The following is a 19,932-nucleotide window of genomic DNA, read 5'->3' on the forward strand; positions in this document are numbered from 1 at the left end:
TGTTAACGAGTTCGAATCAAAACAGGTTGACTCGTTAAGACACGATTTATAAACATATCAACCTACTTAACACCAAATCAACCCGTTTTGACCCTTTAGAATTTATTTCAAAATTAAAATTTTATTATGGTTAAGTTGTAATATTGGTATTTCTCATGATACTTATATTTTTATTGTTTTATTATTGAGATCGTAATTTCAGATCTATGCTAATATTTTTTATTATATGGTTTGTAATATTGGTTTTATTATATGTTAAAATTTGAAAAATATTGATATATCTTTTTTTTTAAGATATTATGGTATTAATGAATATAGATTTTAACTTTTATGTGAAATTATGTTAATTAGGTCAAATGAGCAGTTCAACCCCTTTATATGAAACGAGGTTTAAATGAGTCGTATCGTGTTAACATATTTCTAATTAATTATTAAACTGGTCAAAACGGGTGATACGACACAACCCATTATATAAATGAGTTGGGTTAGGGTTTGGAAGTTTGACATGTTTAGCTTAATGGGTTGGGTTCAGGTTGACCTATATAGTTGAATGTTTATGACTTGATACAACATGAACACGACCCGAAAACACGATTTGCCACCCCTACTAAGATTTGGATATTTGAAATTTTCTCTCTTGAAATTTTAACCATATTGTTTTCGAACTAGATGATGCAGATCTGATTATGTCGCTGTTAAGATATAGTATAAATAATAAAATCTATATTTTTTTTTTATAAATTTAAACTTTTGAAACAAGTAATTCTTTCACATAGTATTAGAACATAGGTCGTGAGTCCGAATCCTAACTCTACACTTCAACCCATTAGCTAAGTATTGCACTTGTTGGACTCAATTATTGAGGAAGAATCTAGTCCATACTTAAGGGAACATTTTACGTATTGGGCAAACTTATTAAGGGAAATCTAGACCATACTTGAGAAAGAGTGTTAAGATATAATATAAATAATACAATCTATCTCTTCCTATCAATTTAAATTTTTGAAATTTTTAGATTTTTTTTAGTTTGGCTCAAGAAGCAGCACTAAATGTTTCATTCGGTTAAGCAAATGAATAGGTGAGATGGGATCAATTGTGATAAATAAAAACTAGTAATGCTAATTGCTAGATACAATCTTAGGATGTACAAGCTCCAAGCACTCCCTTTAAAAAAAGTAGATCCAAAAAAATTAATTTTTTTTTTATGTGGGTCTTGAATTTCTCATACTTTTCTTTTAAGAAAATATGTACGAGGCGTGTACACTCTAGAACTGTATAAATCATTTACCAATAAAAAGAAAAAGTTCACTTCATTCATTTATTTTTTAACAAAACATATCCAATAATCAAATTTATTTTTGTGAAGAGAACTGATAAATAAATTACACAAAAGTAAATCCAAAAACTAACTTGACTTTATGTGATCCATTAAATTTATTTTATAATCTAATATATCACATCAAGTCATCATTTTGTGGTTTACCCTAAAGTATTTCCGTTTTGTGAATTCATGGTATATCTTCAAAAGTGCATATTTATTTACTGATGGGCTCAAAGCCCAGTAACCTAGACACTGGGCTTTAAGGACTTTGGTTTCATGAACTAGGGCACAGAGCAGATGGATGGCCCAATTCCCACCTCTTTCCCAAAAAGAACGTAATCCTAACCAAATTGCTCAAAACTCACATCACTCCGTGCAAGAAAACCTTATGTAAGATATAATAGCCAACCTCAGGGTTTCCTTAAAGATGCATACAAATAAAAGGTAATTTAAAATTATTTAAAAAAAAAAAAAAAGGAGTTTAGGAAATTGATATTAACAAACAAGCATAGTCTGTTGCTTACAGTTAAGGGGATAATGAGTATAAATCCATGATACAAGGTAGATCATACCAAGTAAATCTCGTCTAAGGTACCCAATAGGTACCGTAACTACCTAATCCATCAAACATCCTCTAGAGTTTGGAGGGTTTGACGAAATTACCAACATGTCCAATGGGTGGGCATGTGCTAAGGTAGGAACAATCTCTGTTACTTTTCATCCTAAATCTTATCATCCAAAGTCATATGATGTTTTTTTAATGATTTCTTCTATCAACCACTTGTAGGGAAATGATTTGTATAACCCTAACAAGTCTCGCGTATTCCCTTTGAAAAAAGTGGACAGATATGGTATTTAAAAAAATTTATTTTTTAATAGTAGATTTTATTTTTTAAAAAATGAATACATAGGGTTTGCACAACCTGTCAAGGTGCAGAAGAATAGAGAAATGAAAGAATTTGAGATGAATTTTGGAGTTGTTGTGGACTGCCTGACACATAGTTCTAATGGATGAGATAGTCTATCCAAAGTTTCCATTCCAAGTCATAGGTGAGAACAAATTCTTAAAATATAATTACAGTGGTTTCATTTATATCTTCCATTAAATATTCTACCCACCAATTGAGCCAATTTATTGAAGGATGGTCTTTGCCTGCTTACCTCTTCCAGCCATCTTAAAGTTTTAAATTCATTAATTTATTCCAGAAAACCTCTACCAATGCTGCCTGAGATGTTTGGAATAATGGGTTGTTTGGATATAGAATAAAGCTTCTCAACTCATCTTTATCACATCTAATTATTATAACTTTTTCAAATTCCGACATAAAATATAATAAACAATTTAACTTTTTAAAATCCCAAAATAAAAATAATATTCTAACAATATTTTATTCAACTTTCATCTTATCTCATCTCATTATCCAAACCTCCGCTAAATCAATCATGTCGTACATTTACCATATAAACAATAGCAAGTACTGTATATAAGAAGAGAAATGAAATGTATAAATTTTAAATTGACAAGCTCGAGCAGGCCTTTGTAAAAAAGTAGACCCAAACAGTATTAACCTTTTTACAAAGAACTTGCGTGAGACTTGTCTAGTTAAAATTTATAATTAGCATTACTCCTTAATTGGCCTTTGTGGGAATCAGAGAAGAAAAAGTTTAGTATATTACATACATAAACTCTGGCACATGTCATAATATTATAAGCAGAAACCCACATACTAATTCAATTGTTTGTCATTTACATTCCCAATACTCAGGTTCCAAAAAGCTGAGTTGAATGCCAAGCATGCATACATTTATACATTTTTATATTTGTTACTGCCCTAACATACTTGGAGGTGCTTTGTCCATCCTATATATTGCCTAAACTGCTAACTGTGAGATCCCATGAATGTTCAAAGACTCACCTGATTTCAATAGCCTCATTCCAAGTCCATGAGAATGGACATCCAGTGGACCAGTAGTTCTGTTAACTATATACAGCTACCATGGAACAGCTCCTCAAATTGCCATTATATATACGAGAATTAAACTTCACCAGAATTCTATATCAATGAGTAATCAGCATTTCCTTTAGTATGCTACTTCATTCTTTCCCATAAGTCAGAGCATGTAATCATACACGACCAGATGAGTGTCAGGCATACGAAGAGGCAGGTTTTCCATATAAAGGTAGAAACGCCTCAAGTTCTCCTTTGCAAGGCTAATGACATCAATCACATCATTGTTGCTAATAAGAACCCATAAATCTTTAGAGTTAACTTGCTTCAGGCTGCCGCGACAAAAAGGGCAGGACTGAGACCGCGCATTCCTGCAATTCAGTCTCAAGCATATTATAACGATAACGAACAAAATAAAACAAAACTTAAGAGAGTAATTTACAGAAAGATTCAACAGTACAGATGGGAGCTGGGGCTACCAGTCATGGAAGCAGCTGTGGCACATAGCATGCCCACAGCCAGGCAATAACATCCTTGTGCAATTTTCCATGCATATCCCGCATTCTTCGTCTCTCTCAAGATCATCATTATCAGAAACCTTCCTCCTTCCTTCCACCCTCTTTCTGGTTGAAACTTCTGTGGATTGGCTTGTCACGGTATCATCTGGCAATTCAATAAACTCGCCTTCAAGTTGCCTAAGAGATGGGTATATCACAGCTGCAAGAAATTCGCCATCAAATGCATTTATGAGTTGAAACCAAGAAAGGTGGAGACTATATAATCGAATGGTTGTTAGCGAGAAGCCACAGAAAGAAGAAAAGACCATAAAACTCCCGTAGAGTAGCTTTCCTTTCTTTTGAGGACATCGTTGGCATTCCATCAACATATACCTGGACAATTATGCAGAGCTTCATTTGGGTTTCTAAAGTCGGAGCAAGGGAATAAAAGAACACCAATGCAAAGATTAAACATGGAACTGAAAATGAGAAGAAACAGACAACAACCCACCTTGTATATTAGTATCTCGAGAAGCCCTAAGTAACTGGGGAGGGTATCTGTACAACTATAATCCATCCATTCGATCAAATAAAGAAGAAAGGGAGCAAAGGGGCTGTAGGACAATCTCAGCTGGATACTATCTCCACAATAGTCTCTTGGAAGAGCAGCTGCCCTGCAGAACCTCACACATTCAATTAATCATCTCTTCATGATCATCTCTTGGGATGCCAAGACCATTAAAGCAAACAATTTCGAGGCAGAAATGAGAAGGAATTAATAACAGCTTTTCGCCACCCACATTGTATAATCTTTGGTTTTTTATGGGGTTTTAGAGGGTAGAAATTTCGAGAATGAACTAAAAATGGGCATATATGATATATATATATATATATATATATATATATATAATGGTTATAGTCTGCATATAATTAAGGGATTTCTCACTACAAAGCCTTTATGAAAGCATCCGCAGTAATACGCATATCCACAAACCCCAAATTCATCCCATCTACCATAATTTGACGACAAAACACCATCTAACTACAACAATTGATACAGTTAATTATCTTCACTTGTTCGTAATTAAAAAAAATTAAATTATTTTAATTTTCTGTCCTTATCCAAAAAAGAAAAGGAATATAATTTGTTATATTGGAGGAACAACTGAATATAATTAACTACGAAGACAGATATATTTGGAGGAGAACCGGAAGAAACATAACCAAATGATCTCCACTAAAAGGATAACCAAAACGCAAATGGGCTGTACAGTATTTTGAATTGTTGAGAAAAAGGTTCAAGACTTACAGGGTGTTGGCATGTTGTATATCGGCTTCAAGAGCTTTGAGAGATTCTCTGAAACAAGATCTTTTGGACTGTTTCTGCCACATTTGTCTTTCTTTCTATTCCTTGAGTTTAAGATGGAACAAAGGGAGAAAGAATTACAAAAAGACTCGCTTTTTGGGAGTGGTTTTGTTCTGGAATGGAATACTGGGGAGGAGAGAATAGATGAAGACTTTTTAAAAGAGAACAGAGAGAAGAGAGAGAGAGAGATTGCTTAATGTTCAAACCTTCCACACTAGAAGAAAAGAAAGGGATGCCTTCTCTTACATGTATCTGTTCATTTCCTTTCATTATTTTTCTCAACTGCAATTTGGGCTTGCCATTATTCCAACTCTGACGTTGTTACTTTGGGCTCAATATAGTTCATCTGCTGTAATTAATGTTGCCCACGAAAAGTACCACTTCCCCATTCAAGCTTTCAACCAACGAAGCCAACGACAGAAAAAAAATAAAAATAAATAAATAATAATAATAATTTTATATATAAATCGTGAAGTATGTAAATATTATGTAATCGTTTTTAAAAAAATAAGATTTATTATTAAAAAATTAATTTTTTTCATATAAGTCTCATATTTTATTTATTTTTTTCAAAACGATTATATAGCAGTTGCACAATTCATAATTGTAAATATATTTTTTTAAAAAAATAAAGATAAAAAAAAAAAATTTTTTTTTCATTATCTATTTTCTTATCATCCCTTCAATATCTTCTTATGATGTGATATTAGATAATAAATTTATAAATAAAATATAATAAATAATTTCTAATTATTTAATGTTACATTAAAGAGAGAATAATTATTCAAATAAGAAAGGTGTGCCAAACGCAAAGCCGAAAACAAGCATATTGCCTTAAAGCAAAGAATTAATTTTGTTATTAAAATTAAAAGTAAAGCTAAATGAGTTTTCTGAACTCATAAAAAGTCGCATGAAAAGAGAAGCAGTGACGCCACTTTATTAAGGTGCGGTTTCGTAGGTTGTTCCGTAGATTTAGCGAAAGACTCTCGTTCTTTGTCGCACATTGATTCCAAAATTGAATGAAAGCATTAAGATAGTTAAGCAAATCAAAAATTTGCTGGCGTCCGAGACCAGTGATAAGTTTTATAGCATTGGAAGGAGAGCGATCGACTTGTTTAAAAATTTTCTTTCTAAATTAAATTATATTATTCACACCAATTTATAAATAGAATTTTTTTATTATAAATTGATAAAATTGTTGTAGAGTAGCTTTTAGGGCCTATTTAAGATTGTGATAGGAGTTTTAGCCAAAAAAAAAATAAAAATTGTGAGAGGAGACTTAAAAGGTTTTTAAATAGGTTGTTTCGATATTATATATTAAAGTAAGTTTTAATATCAAATAAACTAAAAAATACGTTTGAGGAAAATTATTATTTTGATTTTTTTTCTCAAACGTGTTTTTCTGGATAATACAAAATGTAATTCGAATTTTAAAAAGACTATCAATAATTAAAAATATCTATATAATTTTAAAATAATTACAAATTTTAAAATTTTAAAGATATGATTATAATGTTTAAAAAATCAAATAATCGTTATTTTTATTTTAAAAATGATTTTTTAAACTTGTTTATAAATAAATATAACATGTTTAAAAATATACAATTATTAAACAATAAATAAGTTATTAATTAAGCTATAAGTTCTCAATCGGTGATTATGTTTTAGGGTCGCCCTCGTGGAATATATGGACTGGAGGCCCATTATAATTGAGGTGGTCAACTTAAAAAGTGTGTAGGGGTCAACGCGGGGGGTCCAGATCTAAATAGCCCATTTTTATGCGGTAGTTGGAAATGACACCACGCTCAGCTCCACGACCAACAACTCCGATTTGATGGTTTCGTCTCGGGCCGAAATAAAATTGGTTTTTTGGTTTGAATAAGGTTAGGTACGGTTTCAATTCATTTTATTTAATTATTATAATTTTTTAAATTTTTATATAAAATATAATAAATAATTTAATTTATTTAAATTTTAAAATATTAATAATATTAAAAAATAATATTTTATTTAATTTTTAATTTTTATCTCAACTCACTATCTAAATTTTATCTAATTCTAATTATCATTTCCATGTAATACACCTATTTTAATTGTTTTTTATTTTTTTTATAATAAATATGTAATGTATGAATGATAAAGATATTTATTTTTTATTTAACTTAATTTGCTTACTAACAATGCATACAATTTTGTACGGACCATATGAGGGTAAGCAGAACAAAAAGTGGTCCCCAATGTACGCGGTTGCTTTTAGCTTTTGCATTAGCATTACCACTAAAAAGAATGGTTTGCACGTACGACAATGCTACGTTTAGAGCGTGTAGGGCCGTCTAAGGAACCACCTAGCGTGTACTATGCTTGTCTATTTAAAATTTGTATTTAATATTATTCTTACAATTATGTTAGTACACTTTTACATATATATTTTTTATATTTTATTGATATGATTAGTGAAAATAATTATTTTATATTTAAAACAAATAGCGTAGCTAGTCATACGAGTGGAGTGTACAAAAGAATATATAAAAATAGAAATTTTATTTGTAATCTCTAAAGTTGGTGTTTGAATGTTAAAATGAATTGAGTTGAATTGAGTTGAGATGATAAAATATTGTTAAAATATTATTTTTTAATATTATTATTATTTTGAGATTTGAAAAAATTGAATTATTTATTATATTTTATATTAGAATTTGAAAAAATTGTAATGATGAGTTGAGATGAGTTGGGATGAATTACCAAACAAAGCTTAAATGAGAATCGTATGTACAAATCTTTCATTAAATAGAAAAAAATATTATTTAAATAAGAATATTATTATAATTTTAAAAAGATTTAAAAATAAGATTAACTAGACTTATAATATAATCTCTAAATAAAAATTGTACTTAATATTACTCGTAAAAAAATAATTGTACATGAAATTTTTGTTATAATTAATAGCTATTTATGGATTTTTTTTTTTTTTTTGTTGTGCATATAGACCTTTTCAAAGGCCTTCAATTTGGTTTTACTTGTTTTGTACGGCCCGTAAACTACGGGCCGACAATGGTTTTACTCATTTTGGTTCGATGTTTTTACTCGAATTGGCTTTTTGACCAATCAATCCACACTTTGAGACCAAATTGTACTCAAGAGTCAAGGTTCATTATTGGTTTCATAAGTGGGAAACCATGAATACTCTGCGAAAAAATTATTCCAAAAAAAAAAAAAAAAGGAGAATAGTTTTTTAAATGAGAAATTCTTTTTATAATTTTAAATGAGAGATTACATGTATAGTTTTATTGATGAATATAAATAAAAAGAAAAAAAAAATATTATTTTAAAAAAAATATTATTATAATTTTAAATTTTTTTTAAAATATAATTATATAGATTTATATGAAGAGTTTTTAAAATGAAGACTGTATGTACACTAACTCTTTTTAAATATGTCACGTCAGGATGATGTTAGAAAAACTTCATTTAAAAGTATCTACAAAATATAGGCGTGACAATTTTATAAAGGATAGAGTTTTCATCCAAACTGAATTTGAGGTACTTCTTGTAAAAAAAAAAAAACATATTTTCTTTAAAAAAACATAAGCATGCCACGTGTTCAAGAAACACATGGTCAAATTTTCAAATGGAGGACAACTCTGCCGTTTGATTACTCTTTGGATCTTAAGCAAGACAACATATATAGTCCCGTTGGGCTTCAGGTATGCCCCCCCACCATCACCTGTCCATTTGACTTGGGCTGCCATGGCCTTTGTATCTCTATTTTGAGCCTGAGGGGCCATGTGACTTGACCACTGAGCTGATTTTGCCTTTTTTTTTTTTTATTTTTTTTTTCTTGAGATGAACAGAGACCAAAATCTCTTTTCTGAACAATATGAACTTGAGATTCACTTATCATGATTGTTTGTACTCCCAAGCTTGAAGTATTATTGCATGATTGCAAAAACATATTGCACTATGAAACTCCACTCATCTTTTTTCCTGTCTCATTTTGGAGCTAAACGATAAAAAAGAATGCTGTTTTATGTTCTTGTAATCTAGCAAATCTTTAAAGTGGATTGGAAAATTAAAAGGAAAATCATAATATTGTTAAATGGATGATGGTGAACATAATTGAATTGGGTATTGGGTTATGCTTATGCATGGGAGATTTAGATGGTGACCAACCACCTGTACTGAGTCCAGCTATAAAGTGGCATCATCTGCACACTTCTCGGCTTTAAAGTCGAAGACAAGTTGGTCCATAGGGACCATAAAAAGAGATCTTGTCGTAAGCAAAAGCAGAAAGCAGATCAAAGCAAAAGCATTTTATTAAATGCCTCCATTCTCTTCTGGAGTAATAAGTATCTAAGAATCGTGTAACAGTAGAATTTATTATTAAAAAAATTAATTTTTTTTTTTTTATATAGTGCGAATATCATTTATCTGCTCATAATGCTATATCTTTTTCCTGCTTTTGCATGGCCTAGGTTCTCTTTCTGGTCCTTGTCCAACGTGCATTGATATCACATGTTGCTTTTTTACGTTCTAGATTCCCACCACCTAAATAATGTCATTTCTGTGCAGCTTGCATGTGTTTTCTTCAGATTTCTGATGGTAAAAGACTGTATTTTTTCTTGCATATTTCATTATCATGAGCATAACAAAATTATGAAACTGCATTAATGCACGGCCTATGAGATTATATTTTGTCAGAAGCAGTTCCTCATATTTATAAATCATGTAAAATATATAAGCCAAGAAAGAGTAATGAATGACTTCAAAATTGATTTGTCTGCACTTTTTAGCAGCTAGAGCTTGTGTCATATATAGTCTTTTCCAAAAGGTGAAACTGACATAAATAAGTTGAGACCTCTTTTTTTTTTCTTGGGAAAAGAAGATTCCAAATTTCAAAAATAGATTAGCGTGAATGAACAATGAGGAAGTTGATCATGATCAATCACTAAAGTAAAAGCTAAGTGGAAGAAAGATGGTCGAGACGAAAAAACAGTGGTTTTGATTGGTAGTACTCAGTCACTGAGATTTTAGGGAAAGAAAAAGAAAATATCAAAGGGATTGGGTTGTCTTCCCTGATCTTCTTCTTCAATGGGTTCATTTCCTTATTTCCTGGTTATATTTCCTTTATTTCTATCATCTGCTGTGTGCCAAGTTGAAGGTATGTTCTTCCTTAACCAAAACTGAAGTACTCAATGTTGAGAAAGTTTTCTTCCAATTTTAATGTAGTGATTGTCACAAATTTCTGAAATGGGACTTTTTAATGTATTTCATGTAAATTGAATGCATCACGGTTAGTAATTATGATTGGTCTAGAATCTGCAACTTTGTTATGAGCTTGGCCATGGTAGGATCTAAATCTGTGCAAAAAAAACTGATTCAACTCTGCAGAATTCCTCAGTCTAGACTGTGGAGGCACGAGTAATTACACTGACCGTAGTACTGGATTGCCATGGACATCAGACATGGGATTCATGAGCCGTGGAAAATCAGCGGAAGTAGAAAATCCAAGAGGAAACCTAGTACAGTATCAAAGGCGGCGAGAGTTTCCCATAGACGGCAAGAAGTACTGCTACACTTTAATGACCCGAGAAAGAAGGCGGTATCTAGTTCGTGCAACGTTTCAGTATGGCAGCCGGGAAAATGAAGAAACATATCCCCAGTTTCAGTTGTACTTGGACGCAACCAAGTGGTCAACTGTATCGATTTTGGATGCTTCAAGAATATATGTGAAGGAAGCTGTCATCAGGGCACCCTCTGATTCCATCAATGTGTGCATATGCTGTGCAACGACTGGTTCTCCATTCATATCTACACTTGAGCTGCGTCCCTTCAACCTTTCAATGTATGCCACTGATTTCGAAGACAATTTCTTCTTGGAAGTTGCAGCTAGATTGAACTTTGGTGCCCCAAGTGAAGATCCCCTAAGGTAAGCTCCCTTGAAGTGCTCATTAACTTTTGAAGTTTGAGGAACAACTAGACTAAAATTATAACTTTTCATCAGCTAGTTTTTGTGCAAAAACAATTTGCTTTCCTTTTTCTCAGGTACCCAGATGATCCCTATGACAGAATTTGGGAGTCCGATCTGGTTAAAAGGCAAAACTTTCTTGTAGGTGTGGCCCCGGGCACAGAGAGAATAAATACATCGAAGAATGTAAACATAAGAACAAGAGAATACCCACCTGAAAAATTGATGCAAACAGCTGTTGTTGGCACCAAAGGGAAGCTCAGCTACAGATTAAATTTAGACGATTTCCCTGCCAATGCTCGAGCTTATGCATACTTTGCTGAAATTGAAGACTTAGGTGCCAATGAAACTCGGAAGTTTAAATTGGCGGAACCTTACACCCAAGACTACAGCAATGCAGTGGTGAATATTGCTGAGAATGCCAATGGGAGCTATACTCTTTATGAACCCAGCTACATGAATGTGACTCTAGATTTCGTTCTGTCATTTGCCTTCGTTAAGACCCGGGATTCAACTCGAGGACCGCTTCTTAATGCAATGGAAATTAGTAAATACGTAAAGATTGATTCAAAGACCGACGGACAAGACTGTAAGTCCCTGATCTCAGTTTACTTTGTTGCAAGAAATCTTTCTAGCCATTAATTAATTGCATTATGAACTTTTAGCAGTTAGCACTATGTAGCTGTAATTTGGTCGTATCGTGAGTGACTTACAATATGACCAAAATGAGCTGATCATTATTTGTGTTTTTTTTTATTTTCAATTGGTAGTGATTGTTGTCAATGCCCTTCGCTCCATGTCTTCTGAAAGCATTTGGACGAATGAAGGTGATCCTTGTGTCCCAACTCAGTGGGAATGGGTAACCTGTAGCTTAACCCCTCCACCGAGAATTACAAAAATGTAAATTCTCCATACTTTCTTACTGACAATTCTGATTCAATATTTAGTATGCTGTGATCAGTCCATATATGCTATACAATATGAAAATCCAAGTATCTTCAATGGAATTCTATCAGTAACACTCTGAATCTATATTCTGATCAGTACAATGTCATTAATCCATTTTACCAACATTGTACTTAATGCCGTATCCAACAAATCAAAACATCTGAAAGGATGACTTATACAAGGCAAGATACCTGAAGTGCTCTAAAGCAAGTGCTCTCCATGATACCTGAAGTGCTGATCTGAATTAGCCACCAGGATCAGACAACTAACTCACCTCTGAACAAATAGCAATGATAAGTCGGTTGTCAACTGATGCATCCAAAAAACTCACTTGTTTTAGGTTTTAATGGAAGATGTTGTTAATTACCGGACAAACTTGTAATGTCAGTGCAATAGGTGAATCCATGTAAAAACCATTTTGATAGATGAAAAAAAGAGTTAAGGTTATATGTAGCAAAGCTAAGTTACATATAAACAATAAACATTGTGACTTATTTAAAGAGCTGAATTATGGAGGGAATCTCTCACATGTTGTACAGCGACCTATCAAGAAAGAATGTGAAGGGTGCAATCCCATATGAGCTCAACGACATGGAGGCCTTGACAGAGTTGTAAGTGCAAATCTGCTTTACAATGGACTTGCTCTACTTGAACAATTGATTTCTTCTGCTCTGACCGCTCTCTTTTTCTTAGGTGGTTGGATGGTAATTTCCTCACAGGTCCACTCCCTGACATAAGTAATCTTATCAATTTAAAGATTCTGTAAGCCTTCAGTTCAAACTTTAATTATACAAATTTAAAATGATCACACCAATTATCTCAGGGATTTTTTTTCCCTATTTTATTATTGGTGAATATGCAGGCATCTAGAGAACAACCAATTGAGTGGTCCACTACCTTCTTCCCTTGGCAGTTTGTCAAACTTACAAGAAGTGTATGTAGCCATATGGTTCTTTTTTAAAGTTCTGCTATTGAGCTAGAAACATTCACAATTCATTTTATTCTAGGGGGATCATTTTCAGGAAATGGCTTTAACCTGCCATGATTTATTATCAGCAAGATTGCCCTAATAAATGTGCATTTTGCAGTAACTTTTGAAATCTATATATGCTAGGTACATACAAAACAACTCTTTTACCGGGGAAATACCACGCGGACTCTTAAGTGGGAAAGTCGATTTTCAGTAAGTATGCTTCTATGTTTGGCCGTCAATTGTGGAAAAGAAAACTAAGAGTATTTGAAACTCTGAAAGAAAGTACCAATGGAGATATTTTAAACATGAGGGTCCCAAATAAGCAAGCATAGGGAATTCATTAATAGTTGCACAACTTTCTCTTGCAGATATGGAGATAATCCCAAACTGCATAAAGGGGCACAGAACAAGAAGCATTTTAAGCTGATACTTGGAATTTCGATTGGAGTGCTTGTAATTCTGTCAGTTCTCTTCTTGGGAAGTTTATTATTTATGCGAAGTTTTCGAAGAAAGACATATCAAAAGAAAAGCGATATTGCAAAAGGTTTGTATGCTTATAAATTCCATCTTGTATTGTCCATGTGAAGGTGCGCAGATTTCCTTAGTTCAGCATTTGTTTTGTGTTCATCAGGTGATTCTAAGCGTAGCAGCACCAAACCTTCAACCACATATTCAATTGCCCGTGGAGCGCATTTAGTGGATGACGGCATAACTTACTATATTGCACTCTCTGAACTAGAAGAAGCTACCCAAAACTTTTCAAAGAAAATTGGCAAAGGAAGCTTTGGATCTGTCTTTTATGGGAAAATGAAAGACGGAAAAGAGGTGGCAGTTAAGATCATGGCAGATCTGACCAGCCATGGAAACCAGCAATTTGTGACTGAGGTAGTGTCAGATAATAGATAAATAGTTCCAACAATCATACTTTTGGATATACTATCAAATGATGATTGCAAAAGTTTTCATGAATACAAGTTCATTTACAAGGCAACATACTTGCAGGTAGCCCTCTTGTCAAGAATTCACCATAGAAATTTGGTTCCATTAATTGGATACTGTGAAGAAGAACATCAATGTATTTTGGTATATGAGTATATGCACAATGGAACCTTGCGGGATCGCATACATGGTCACCTCTTGTACTCTTGCTTCATAGAAATATTCTTTTTATTCATCTATCATTCTTCTCAGCTGCTGCTAAATGATTTGTTAAAAAGATACTAAATTTGTTGACAGATTCTGCAAACCAGAATCGCTTAGACTGGCTTGCTCGTCTTTATATAGCAGAAGATGCAGCTAAAGGTTTGATATGGAACTTACTGCTAGTTCATGCACATTTCATTTCAAGTTTACAGTAAAAAAACAAGTTCAGATGTTTGTAGGTCTGGAGTACTTGCACACTGGATGCAACCCAAGCATCATTCACCGAGATGTAAAAACAAGCAATATTCTCTTAGACATCAATATGAGAGCAAAAGTGTCAGACTTTGGACTTTCAAGGCAAACTGAAGAAGATTTAACCCATATATCAAGTGTGGCACGAGGAACAGTAGGCTACCTGGATCCTGAGTAAGCCATAAATACTTAGAATATATGCATAATCAATTACATGTTTCCTCGTGAATGATCTTAGTTAATAATGCATATCCTCTCTTCCAGGTACTATGCAAATCAGCAATTGACTGAAAAGAGTGATGTTTACAGTTTTGGGGTTGTTCTCTTGGAATTGATCTCTGGAAGAAAGCCTATTTCCCCAGAAGTATATGGTCCTGAAATAAACATTGTTCACTGGGTATGAAATTTGCATAATATCCTTCATATTAGAGTGTCTTAGGAATGAATCTAACATAAATATACCGAAAATCCAGAGACTAATATTGTGATTGAACATATTGACATATATCAGAAGCTTTACAAAAACTGCATCTTGCAGGTGAAGTACTAAAAATGGAAATTCAATATCAATGTTTTGTCACTCAAAATTTTGCTCTAAATGATAGTAAATCAAACCTGTTGTTTTTGCAGGCAAGGTCTTCGATTCGTAAGGGGGATATTATTAGTGTCATAGACCCTTTCCTGGTAGGAAATGTCAAGATCGAGTCCGTTTGGAGGATTGCTGAAGTTGCTATCCAATGTGTTGAACAACAAGGGGTTTCCAGGCCAAGGATGCAGGAAATCATTTTGGCCATACAGGATGCTATCAAGATTGAGAAGGGAACTGAAGGCAACCAAAAGATCGTGTCACCAGGTACTTCCAAGGCACAAACTTCAAGAAAAACTTTGCTGACGAGTTTTCTTGAGATCGAGAGCCCCGACTTATCAAAGGTTCCTTCAGCAAGATAATCTTGCAGCAGCACCCCACCTCGAGAATATACAATCAGTGTAACATGTAATCTATATCATCTTTAACAAATGATTTTGCTTCTGCCTAGATTGACAACACGGTTTTGTTCTGTTCTTCATCATCTCTTATCAAACTGTAATCCTTTTGCCCTCATAGAATTATGTATCAAAGGTTTTAGGTGATTGATGTATCAAGGGTTTTGGATGAACATCTTGGTATTCTCTTTCCTTTATTCCCTCATGTTTCCATGCATATATGTTAGTGATGGAAAATCTTATAAAATTTGACTTGACTACATATTTTTGTTTAAGTGGGATATTTTGTATTTTTTAGAATTTTTGTGTGTAAATTTTTTTTTTTTTTAAGTGGAAAACAAGTACTTGGAGAGGATTACATGTATTTTCTCATAAATTTAATTAGAGTAGCTGGTGTTAACTAACAACCCCTTCACAATTGTTAAGCTCTTTCTGGATTGTCTCATCAATTCAATTGGGGGTAGGTGTGATGAGGCTTGGCTTGTGGTCCAGTTAGTAGACTAGTGGTGCAGAGCTGCACCCAACTCTTGTTTCTGTGTTTTGGGTGGGCCCAAACCTTCCCTTCAGCGCCAATTTCTTTTTGGCATTAAAAAAAGCATTAGGTTTATATTTATTAGCGCGACCATGAACTAGTTTTAGTTGGATATAGCTGTACTACCCTACCAGCATTATTTAGTTATTAATTTAGATTATAGACAAATGGAATAATTAAGAGTTGTGTTACGTATAGTTATTTTTATATATTTTATTAATGTGATTATCTAAAATAATCATTTTATATTAAAAAAAAGTGACACAAACAATCACATTAGTAGAGTGCATAAAAAATATGTAAAAGTAATTGCACATAAAATTTTCGGAAAAGAAATGACATCTCTAAAAATGATATTTATAGTTATAGAGTGCACAAGGATCGTGTACTACTTTTAAAAAAGAATGAGATCTACTATTTTTTAATAATAGATTTCACTCTTTTTCAAAATAAATAGACGCTTATATAACTTATGATTGTATCTAGCATTACTTGTTAACTATTTAAGATCAATCTCTAAACTCTCATTTGTATATGGGTGGAATGCCCATCCAGTTTTACCCTTTTTTTTTTTTGCTAATATTTTATTTCTTTTATTTTAAATATTTATTATTTTTTAATCTAATAATTATTGGCCTCTAAAATCTATTTTTATTTATTTTTTAATTTTTATAATTAGGTGATAGATATGGAATTGAAATCTCACGTGTTAACTCTTGATCAATTGATACATGACAACTTATTTCGCTAGCGGATATAACAAGAGACTCGAATATTAATTTCTAAAGATTCATGGTCCTGCAAAAACAATAAACCTAATGATTTTTTTTTAAAAAAAAATGGATAATCAATTATGTAATTAATCCTTAACTAAATTAGATCTTTAAAATGCATTTAGAAAACAATAATATGAGTTGTACAAGTAAGATATACTTTATATAAAATAAAATTGCACACTCGATTTGACCCCAATTTAAGGGATTTCCTCGTATCAACTACCTATCTGCCCGTCACCTAAACAATACTTGAATTAGGTATAGAGATAATTGCAACTTTAAATAGAAGCCTTAAAAAAAGTAATGTTGAATTAATTTTATTAAAAAATTAATTTTATTTATATAAATTTCATATCTATTTATTTGCTTAAAATAATTATATATTTTATGATTATAAATATTATTTTTTTAAATAATAATCAGTAGGATTTGACATTTCGGATCGAATATTATTAAAATTCTGCAGCATAATTAATTAATTATAAGCAAAGCAATATAGAAATAGCAAATTGACAATATTAAAAGAAAAGAAAAAAAGCCAACCACAAAACCAAGATTAATGATAGCAATGACTTAACGTGGGGTATCCCATAAAATAAAATAAAAAAAGAAAAAAGAAAGACTGGCATTGTATCCGTCCTTATCATCACTATCTTATCAGACAAGAAAACGCATTCTCACACGTATGATTTCTCTGACCATAAAAGAACGAAGCAAAACCAGAGCCGCCCTTAAATCAGAAAAGATAAAAAAGAAAGTTGGATTCACATATCTTTCTCTCGCTTATGTGTTTGTCTTTTGGTGGAGATTAGGTTCGGAGAAGTTATTTTACTTTCCCAAAATATTCTGAGAGATAAAGAAAGAAAGATAGGTGCTTGACATCAATTCTGAGGCGAAGGTCTTTGCCTTTTTGTATGCTTCTGTCTCTGTGAAGAAACAGAGGTAAGAGATGGAGATGATGTATTATCAGCTTGCTGGGTCGTCTTACCAGGACTCGCTGAAAGTCTTGGAGGCTGATATACAGCATGCTAATTCTTTGTGAGTTTAGTTTGTTTTTTTTCTTTTCCCTTTCAGTTGTTGTGATTGTATTTTCGACTCCAGTTTGTTCTGTTTCTGTTTTCCTGAAGTGGCTAGTTTTCTGTTTTTGTATATTATTACGTTCCTTTTCATGTACCAGTTTGTATACTAAGCTTTCAACTTTTGATGCTCAATATGTGGTAAATTGTTTAGCTTGCTCGCTAATTGAGGGCAAAAGAAAAATAAAAAGAAGTAGTGAGCGTTAACTTATCTGTTTCCTCTGGGAGTTTTACAAGGAAAACCAAAAGGGTCCACTGATTGGGACTTTTTCATGCTTGGTACCTACCTATAATTCCTCTGGTTCAGATAATTTATGAGTGGGTGATTAGGTTGAAATGTAAAGCTAGATTGCTTTATTTGATATACTTTTGTCTAAATTTAGGATTCTGGGTGTTTAGGGCTGCTGCAATACCAAGAGCCAAGGGTGGTGCGCATCTTCAAATGAAATTGGTGTATAATCACTTGGCTCCCCTCTTTCTGTTTTTGCTACAGTGGATGGATTGTTCTTGCACATGTCTACTACCCAGATATCTAAATCTGTTCCACATACTTGTATACAAGGTTGGTTCCTTTATTTTTTGGCCTGTTGTAGCTGTTTTTAACAAAGTTTTCAGCTGTTGTTTTAAGTAATTTGAGCATGAAGTTTTTGGTTACCCTCTTCTATTATTTAGGTTTATGCAGATGGTAGACCAAATATATCAACGCATGGAAGGAAGGCGAAAATTAGAGACTTTTATGGTATGTAAGTTACCTAATTATTATTTTCTTATATTCTTATGAGGAAAAAAGTTAACAAATTTCCACTTTTTTACGGTTTATGAATACATACTCATGTTCAATGAAAACCAAATTGTAGCTGTTATATTGCCATCCCTTCGAAGGCTCCATGGTAGCTTGGAGGAGTTGAAAGTTACCAAAGAAGGGAATCTTGGCATTGAAACTTCTGGCAAAAAGAGGGTGGAAGGAGATGGAAGACTTGCCAATGTCGATTTGGAGAGAGAAGACGAATGTGGGATTTGCTTGGAGCCTTGCACCAAAATGGTCCTGCCTAATTGCTGCCATGCAATGTGCATCAAATGTTATCGCAATTGGTAACTACTAATGTTGCATCTCTTTTTCCTAGTGCACTAATGTTGTGAATAATAGATAATTGTGATTTACTCTTATGGTGTTCTTTCCAAATTTGCAGGAACACAAAATCAGAGTCCTGCCCTTTTTGTCGGGGTAACCTAAAGAGAGTCAAATCAGAAGACTTATGGGTGCTCACATGTGGTGACGATGTTGTTGATGCCGAAATGGTTTCCAGGGAGGACCTGTTGCGTTTCTACCTTTACATCAACAGCCTGCCAAAAGATTATCCAGATGCCCTTTTTGTAGTTTATTATGAATATCTGATTTGATTCAAAGTAAATAAAATGAGCAATGTACATGCTACAGACAGAAAAGGCCGACCTTCAATTGTGGAAAGAGTCTGGTAAGGGAATTCTCTGGGATTCTTACACAGAATAACAAGTTCTGCATTTTGCTTGTTTCACCATTATGAACATCAGTGGAAAGCACTCCTCTGATTAATTGTAAATTTATTGTATTTGGAATTGCAGTTTATTTTAGTAATCTGAAATATTTGAGGAAAAAATGCACATGAAAAGGTGCATATTATCAGGAAAACGTCTGGTATTTTGCTCTTTGAACAGTTATGACTCTGAAGAGAGAAAGCTATGGGATACATGTTCAGAAGTTTTCTTGATATGTTCCTGTGTGGTTAGCTCTTTTGTGCTATTTGATCTTATAAATCTTATGATCTGCCTTTAATTTGTGGAGATGGAGGCTAAACCTTAGGGGTTGGCTCAAGTGGAAAGGGCCTTGGTCTTGGGGCAAGGTTAGAAACTTGGGTGTAAACAATTTCTAGGGGCCACATCACATCCCATTGCTTAAAAGCTGATGATTTACTTGATCCGTGTGATGCGGGCACATTACATGAATCTGGGGTTTAACTGGGTAGAAGACATGTTGTGTTTGCTCGATTTCCGAATTCCTCGTTATCAAAAAATTTGTGGAGATGGGTGCATTCTGAAAGTTACTTATTTGTTTATTAGAATTATGTTTTGGCATAAAGTATATCAATGTTTTAGGTCTAATTCTTCTGGCT

The 19,932-nt window shown here is 33.0% G+C and overlaps 3 protein-coding genes across 5 annotated transcripts; 2 read left to right on the forward strand and 1 right to left on the reverse strand.

Moving 5' to 3' along the window:
* Window positions 1-3,013: 3,013 nt before the first annotated feature.
* LOC108981149 (E3 ubiquitin-protein ligase AIRP2-like) lies at window positions 3,014-5,339 on the reverse strand. Its single transcript, XM_035684138.1, has 5 exons — window positions 5,077-5,339; window positions 4,279-4,441; window positions 4,094-4,160; window positions 3,750-3,987; window positions 3,014-3,641 (listed from the first exon to the last, which is right to left on the reverse strand). The coding sequence occupies exons 1-5, from the start codon at window positions 5,157-5,159 to the stop codon at window positions 3,434-3,436; spliced, it is 759 nt and encodes a 252-aa protein (XP_035540031.1). The 5' UTR covers window positions 5,160-5,339; the 3' UTR covers window positions 3,014-3,433.
* Window positions 5,340-9,790: 4,451 nt separating this feature from the next.
* On the forward strand, window positions 9,791-15,673 carry LOC108981151 (probable LRR receptor-like serine/threonine-protein kinase At1g67720). The gene is made up of 15 exons (XM_018952235.2): window positions 9,791-10,291; window positions 10,522-11,059; window positions 11,176-11,687; window positions 11,869-11,998; window positions 12,586-12,657; window positions 12,740-12,808; window positions 12,909-12,980; window positions 13,161-13,229; window positions 13,388-13,563; window positions 13,651-13,904; window positions 14,022-14,148; window positions 14,256-14,321; window positions 14,402-14,588; window positions 14,679-14,811; window positions 15,045-15,673. The coding sequence occupies exons 1-15, from the start codon at window positions 10,222-10,224 to the stop codon at window positions 15,360-15,362; spliced, it is 2,793 nt and encodes a 930-aa protein (XP_018807780.1). The 5' UTR covers window positions 9,791-10,221; the 3' UTR covers window positions 15,363-15,673.
* Window positions 15,674-17,427: 1,754 nt separating this feature from the next.
* Window positions 17,428-19,532, forward strand: LOC108981152 (E3 ubiquitin-protein ligase AIRP2-like). 3 transcript variants are annotated; one of them, XM_018952236.2, is made up of 5 exons: window positions 17,428-17,744; window positions 18,182-18,344; window positions 18,455-18,521; window positions 18,640-18,874; window positions 18,973-19,532. In XM_018952236.2, the coding sequence occupies exons 1-5, from the start codon at window positions 17,656-17,658 to the stop codon at window positions 19,181-19,183; spliced, it is 765 nt and encodes a 254-aa protein (XP_018807781.1). In that variant the 5' UTR covers window positions 17,428-17,655; the 3' UTR covers window positions 19,184-19,532. The 3 variants fall into 3 exon arrangements, with proteins under 3 accessions (XP_018807781.1, XP_018807783.1, XP_018807782.1); XM_018952238.2 differs by having other exon boundaries at window positions 17,446-17,648; XM_018952237.2 differs by having other exon boundaries at window positions 17,636-17,744; window positions 18,166-18,344.
* Window positions 19,533-19,932: the final 400 nt, after the last annotated feature.

This window comes from Juglans regia, chromosome 13 (genome assembly GCF_001411555.2).
Source record: "Juglans regia cultivar Chandler chromosome 13, Walnut 2.0, whole genome shotgun sequence".
Classification (NCBI taxonomy): Eukaryota; Viridiplantae; Streptophyta; class Magnoliopsida; order Fagales; family Juglandaceae; genus Juglans; species Juglans regia.

Excerpts from the sequence above, each read along its gene's own strand:
- LOC108981149 (XM_035684138.1), bottom strand. The coding sequence starts at position 5,159 with ATGTGGCAGAAACAGTCCAAAAGATCTTGTTTCAGAGAATCTCTCAAA. Across the intron at positions 4,442-5,076 it reads ATACAACATGCCAACACCCT|GGCAGCTGCTCTTCCAAGAG; the intron begins GTAAGTCTTGAA and ends GAGGTTCTGCAG. Across the intron at positions 3,988-4,093 it reads TACTCTACGGGAGTTTTATG|CTGTGATATACCCATCTCTT; the intron begins GTCTTTTCTTCT and ends AATTTCTTGCAG.
- LOC108981151 (XM_018952235.2), top strand. The coding sequence starts at position 10,222 with ATGGGTTCATTTCCTTATTTCCTGGTTATATTTCCTTTATTTCTATCA. Across the intron at positions 13,564-13,650 it reads GAAAAGCGATATTGCAAAAG|GTGATTCTAAGCGTAGCAGC; the intron begins GTTTGTATGCTT and ends TGTGTTCATCAG. Across the intron at positions 14,149-14,255 it reads CTTGCGGGATCGCATACATG|ATTCTGCAAACCAGAATCGC; the intron begins GTCACCTCTTGT and ends ATTTGTTGACAG.
- LOC108981152 (XM_018952236.2), top strand. The coding sequence starts at position 17,656 with ATGGAGATGATGTATTATCAGCTTGCTGGGTCGTCTTACCAGGACTCG. Across the intron at positions 17,745-18,181 it reads ATACAGCATGCTAATTCTTT|GGCTGCTGCAATACCAAGAG; the intron begins GTGAGTTTAGTT and ends CTGGGTGTTTAG. Across the intron at positions 18,522-18,639 it reads GAAAATTAGAGACTTTTATG|CTGTTATATTGCCATCCCTT; the intron begins GTATGTAAGTTA and ends ACCAAATTGTAG.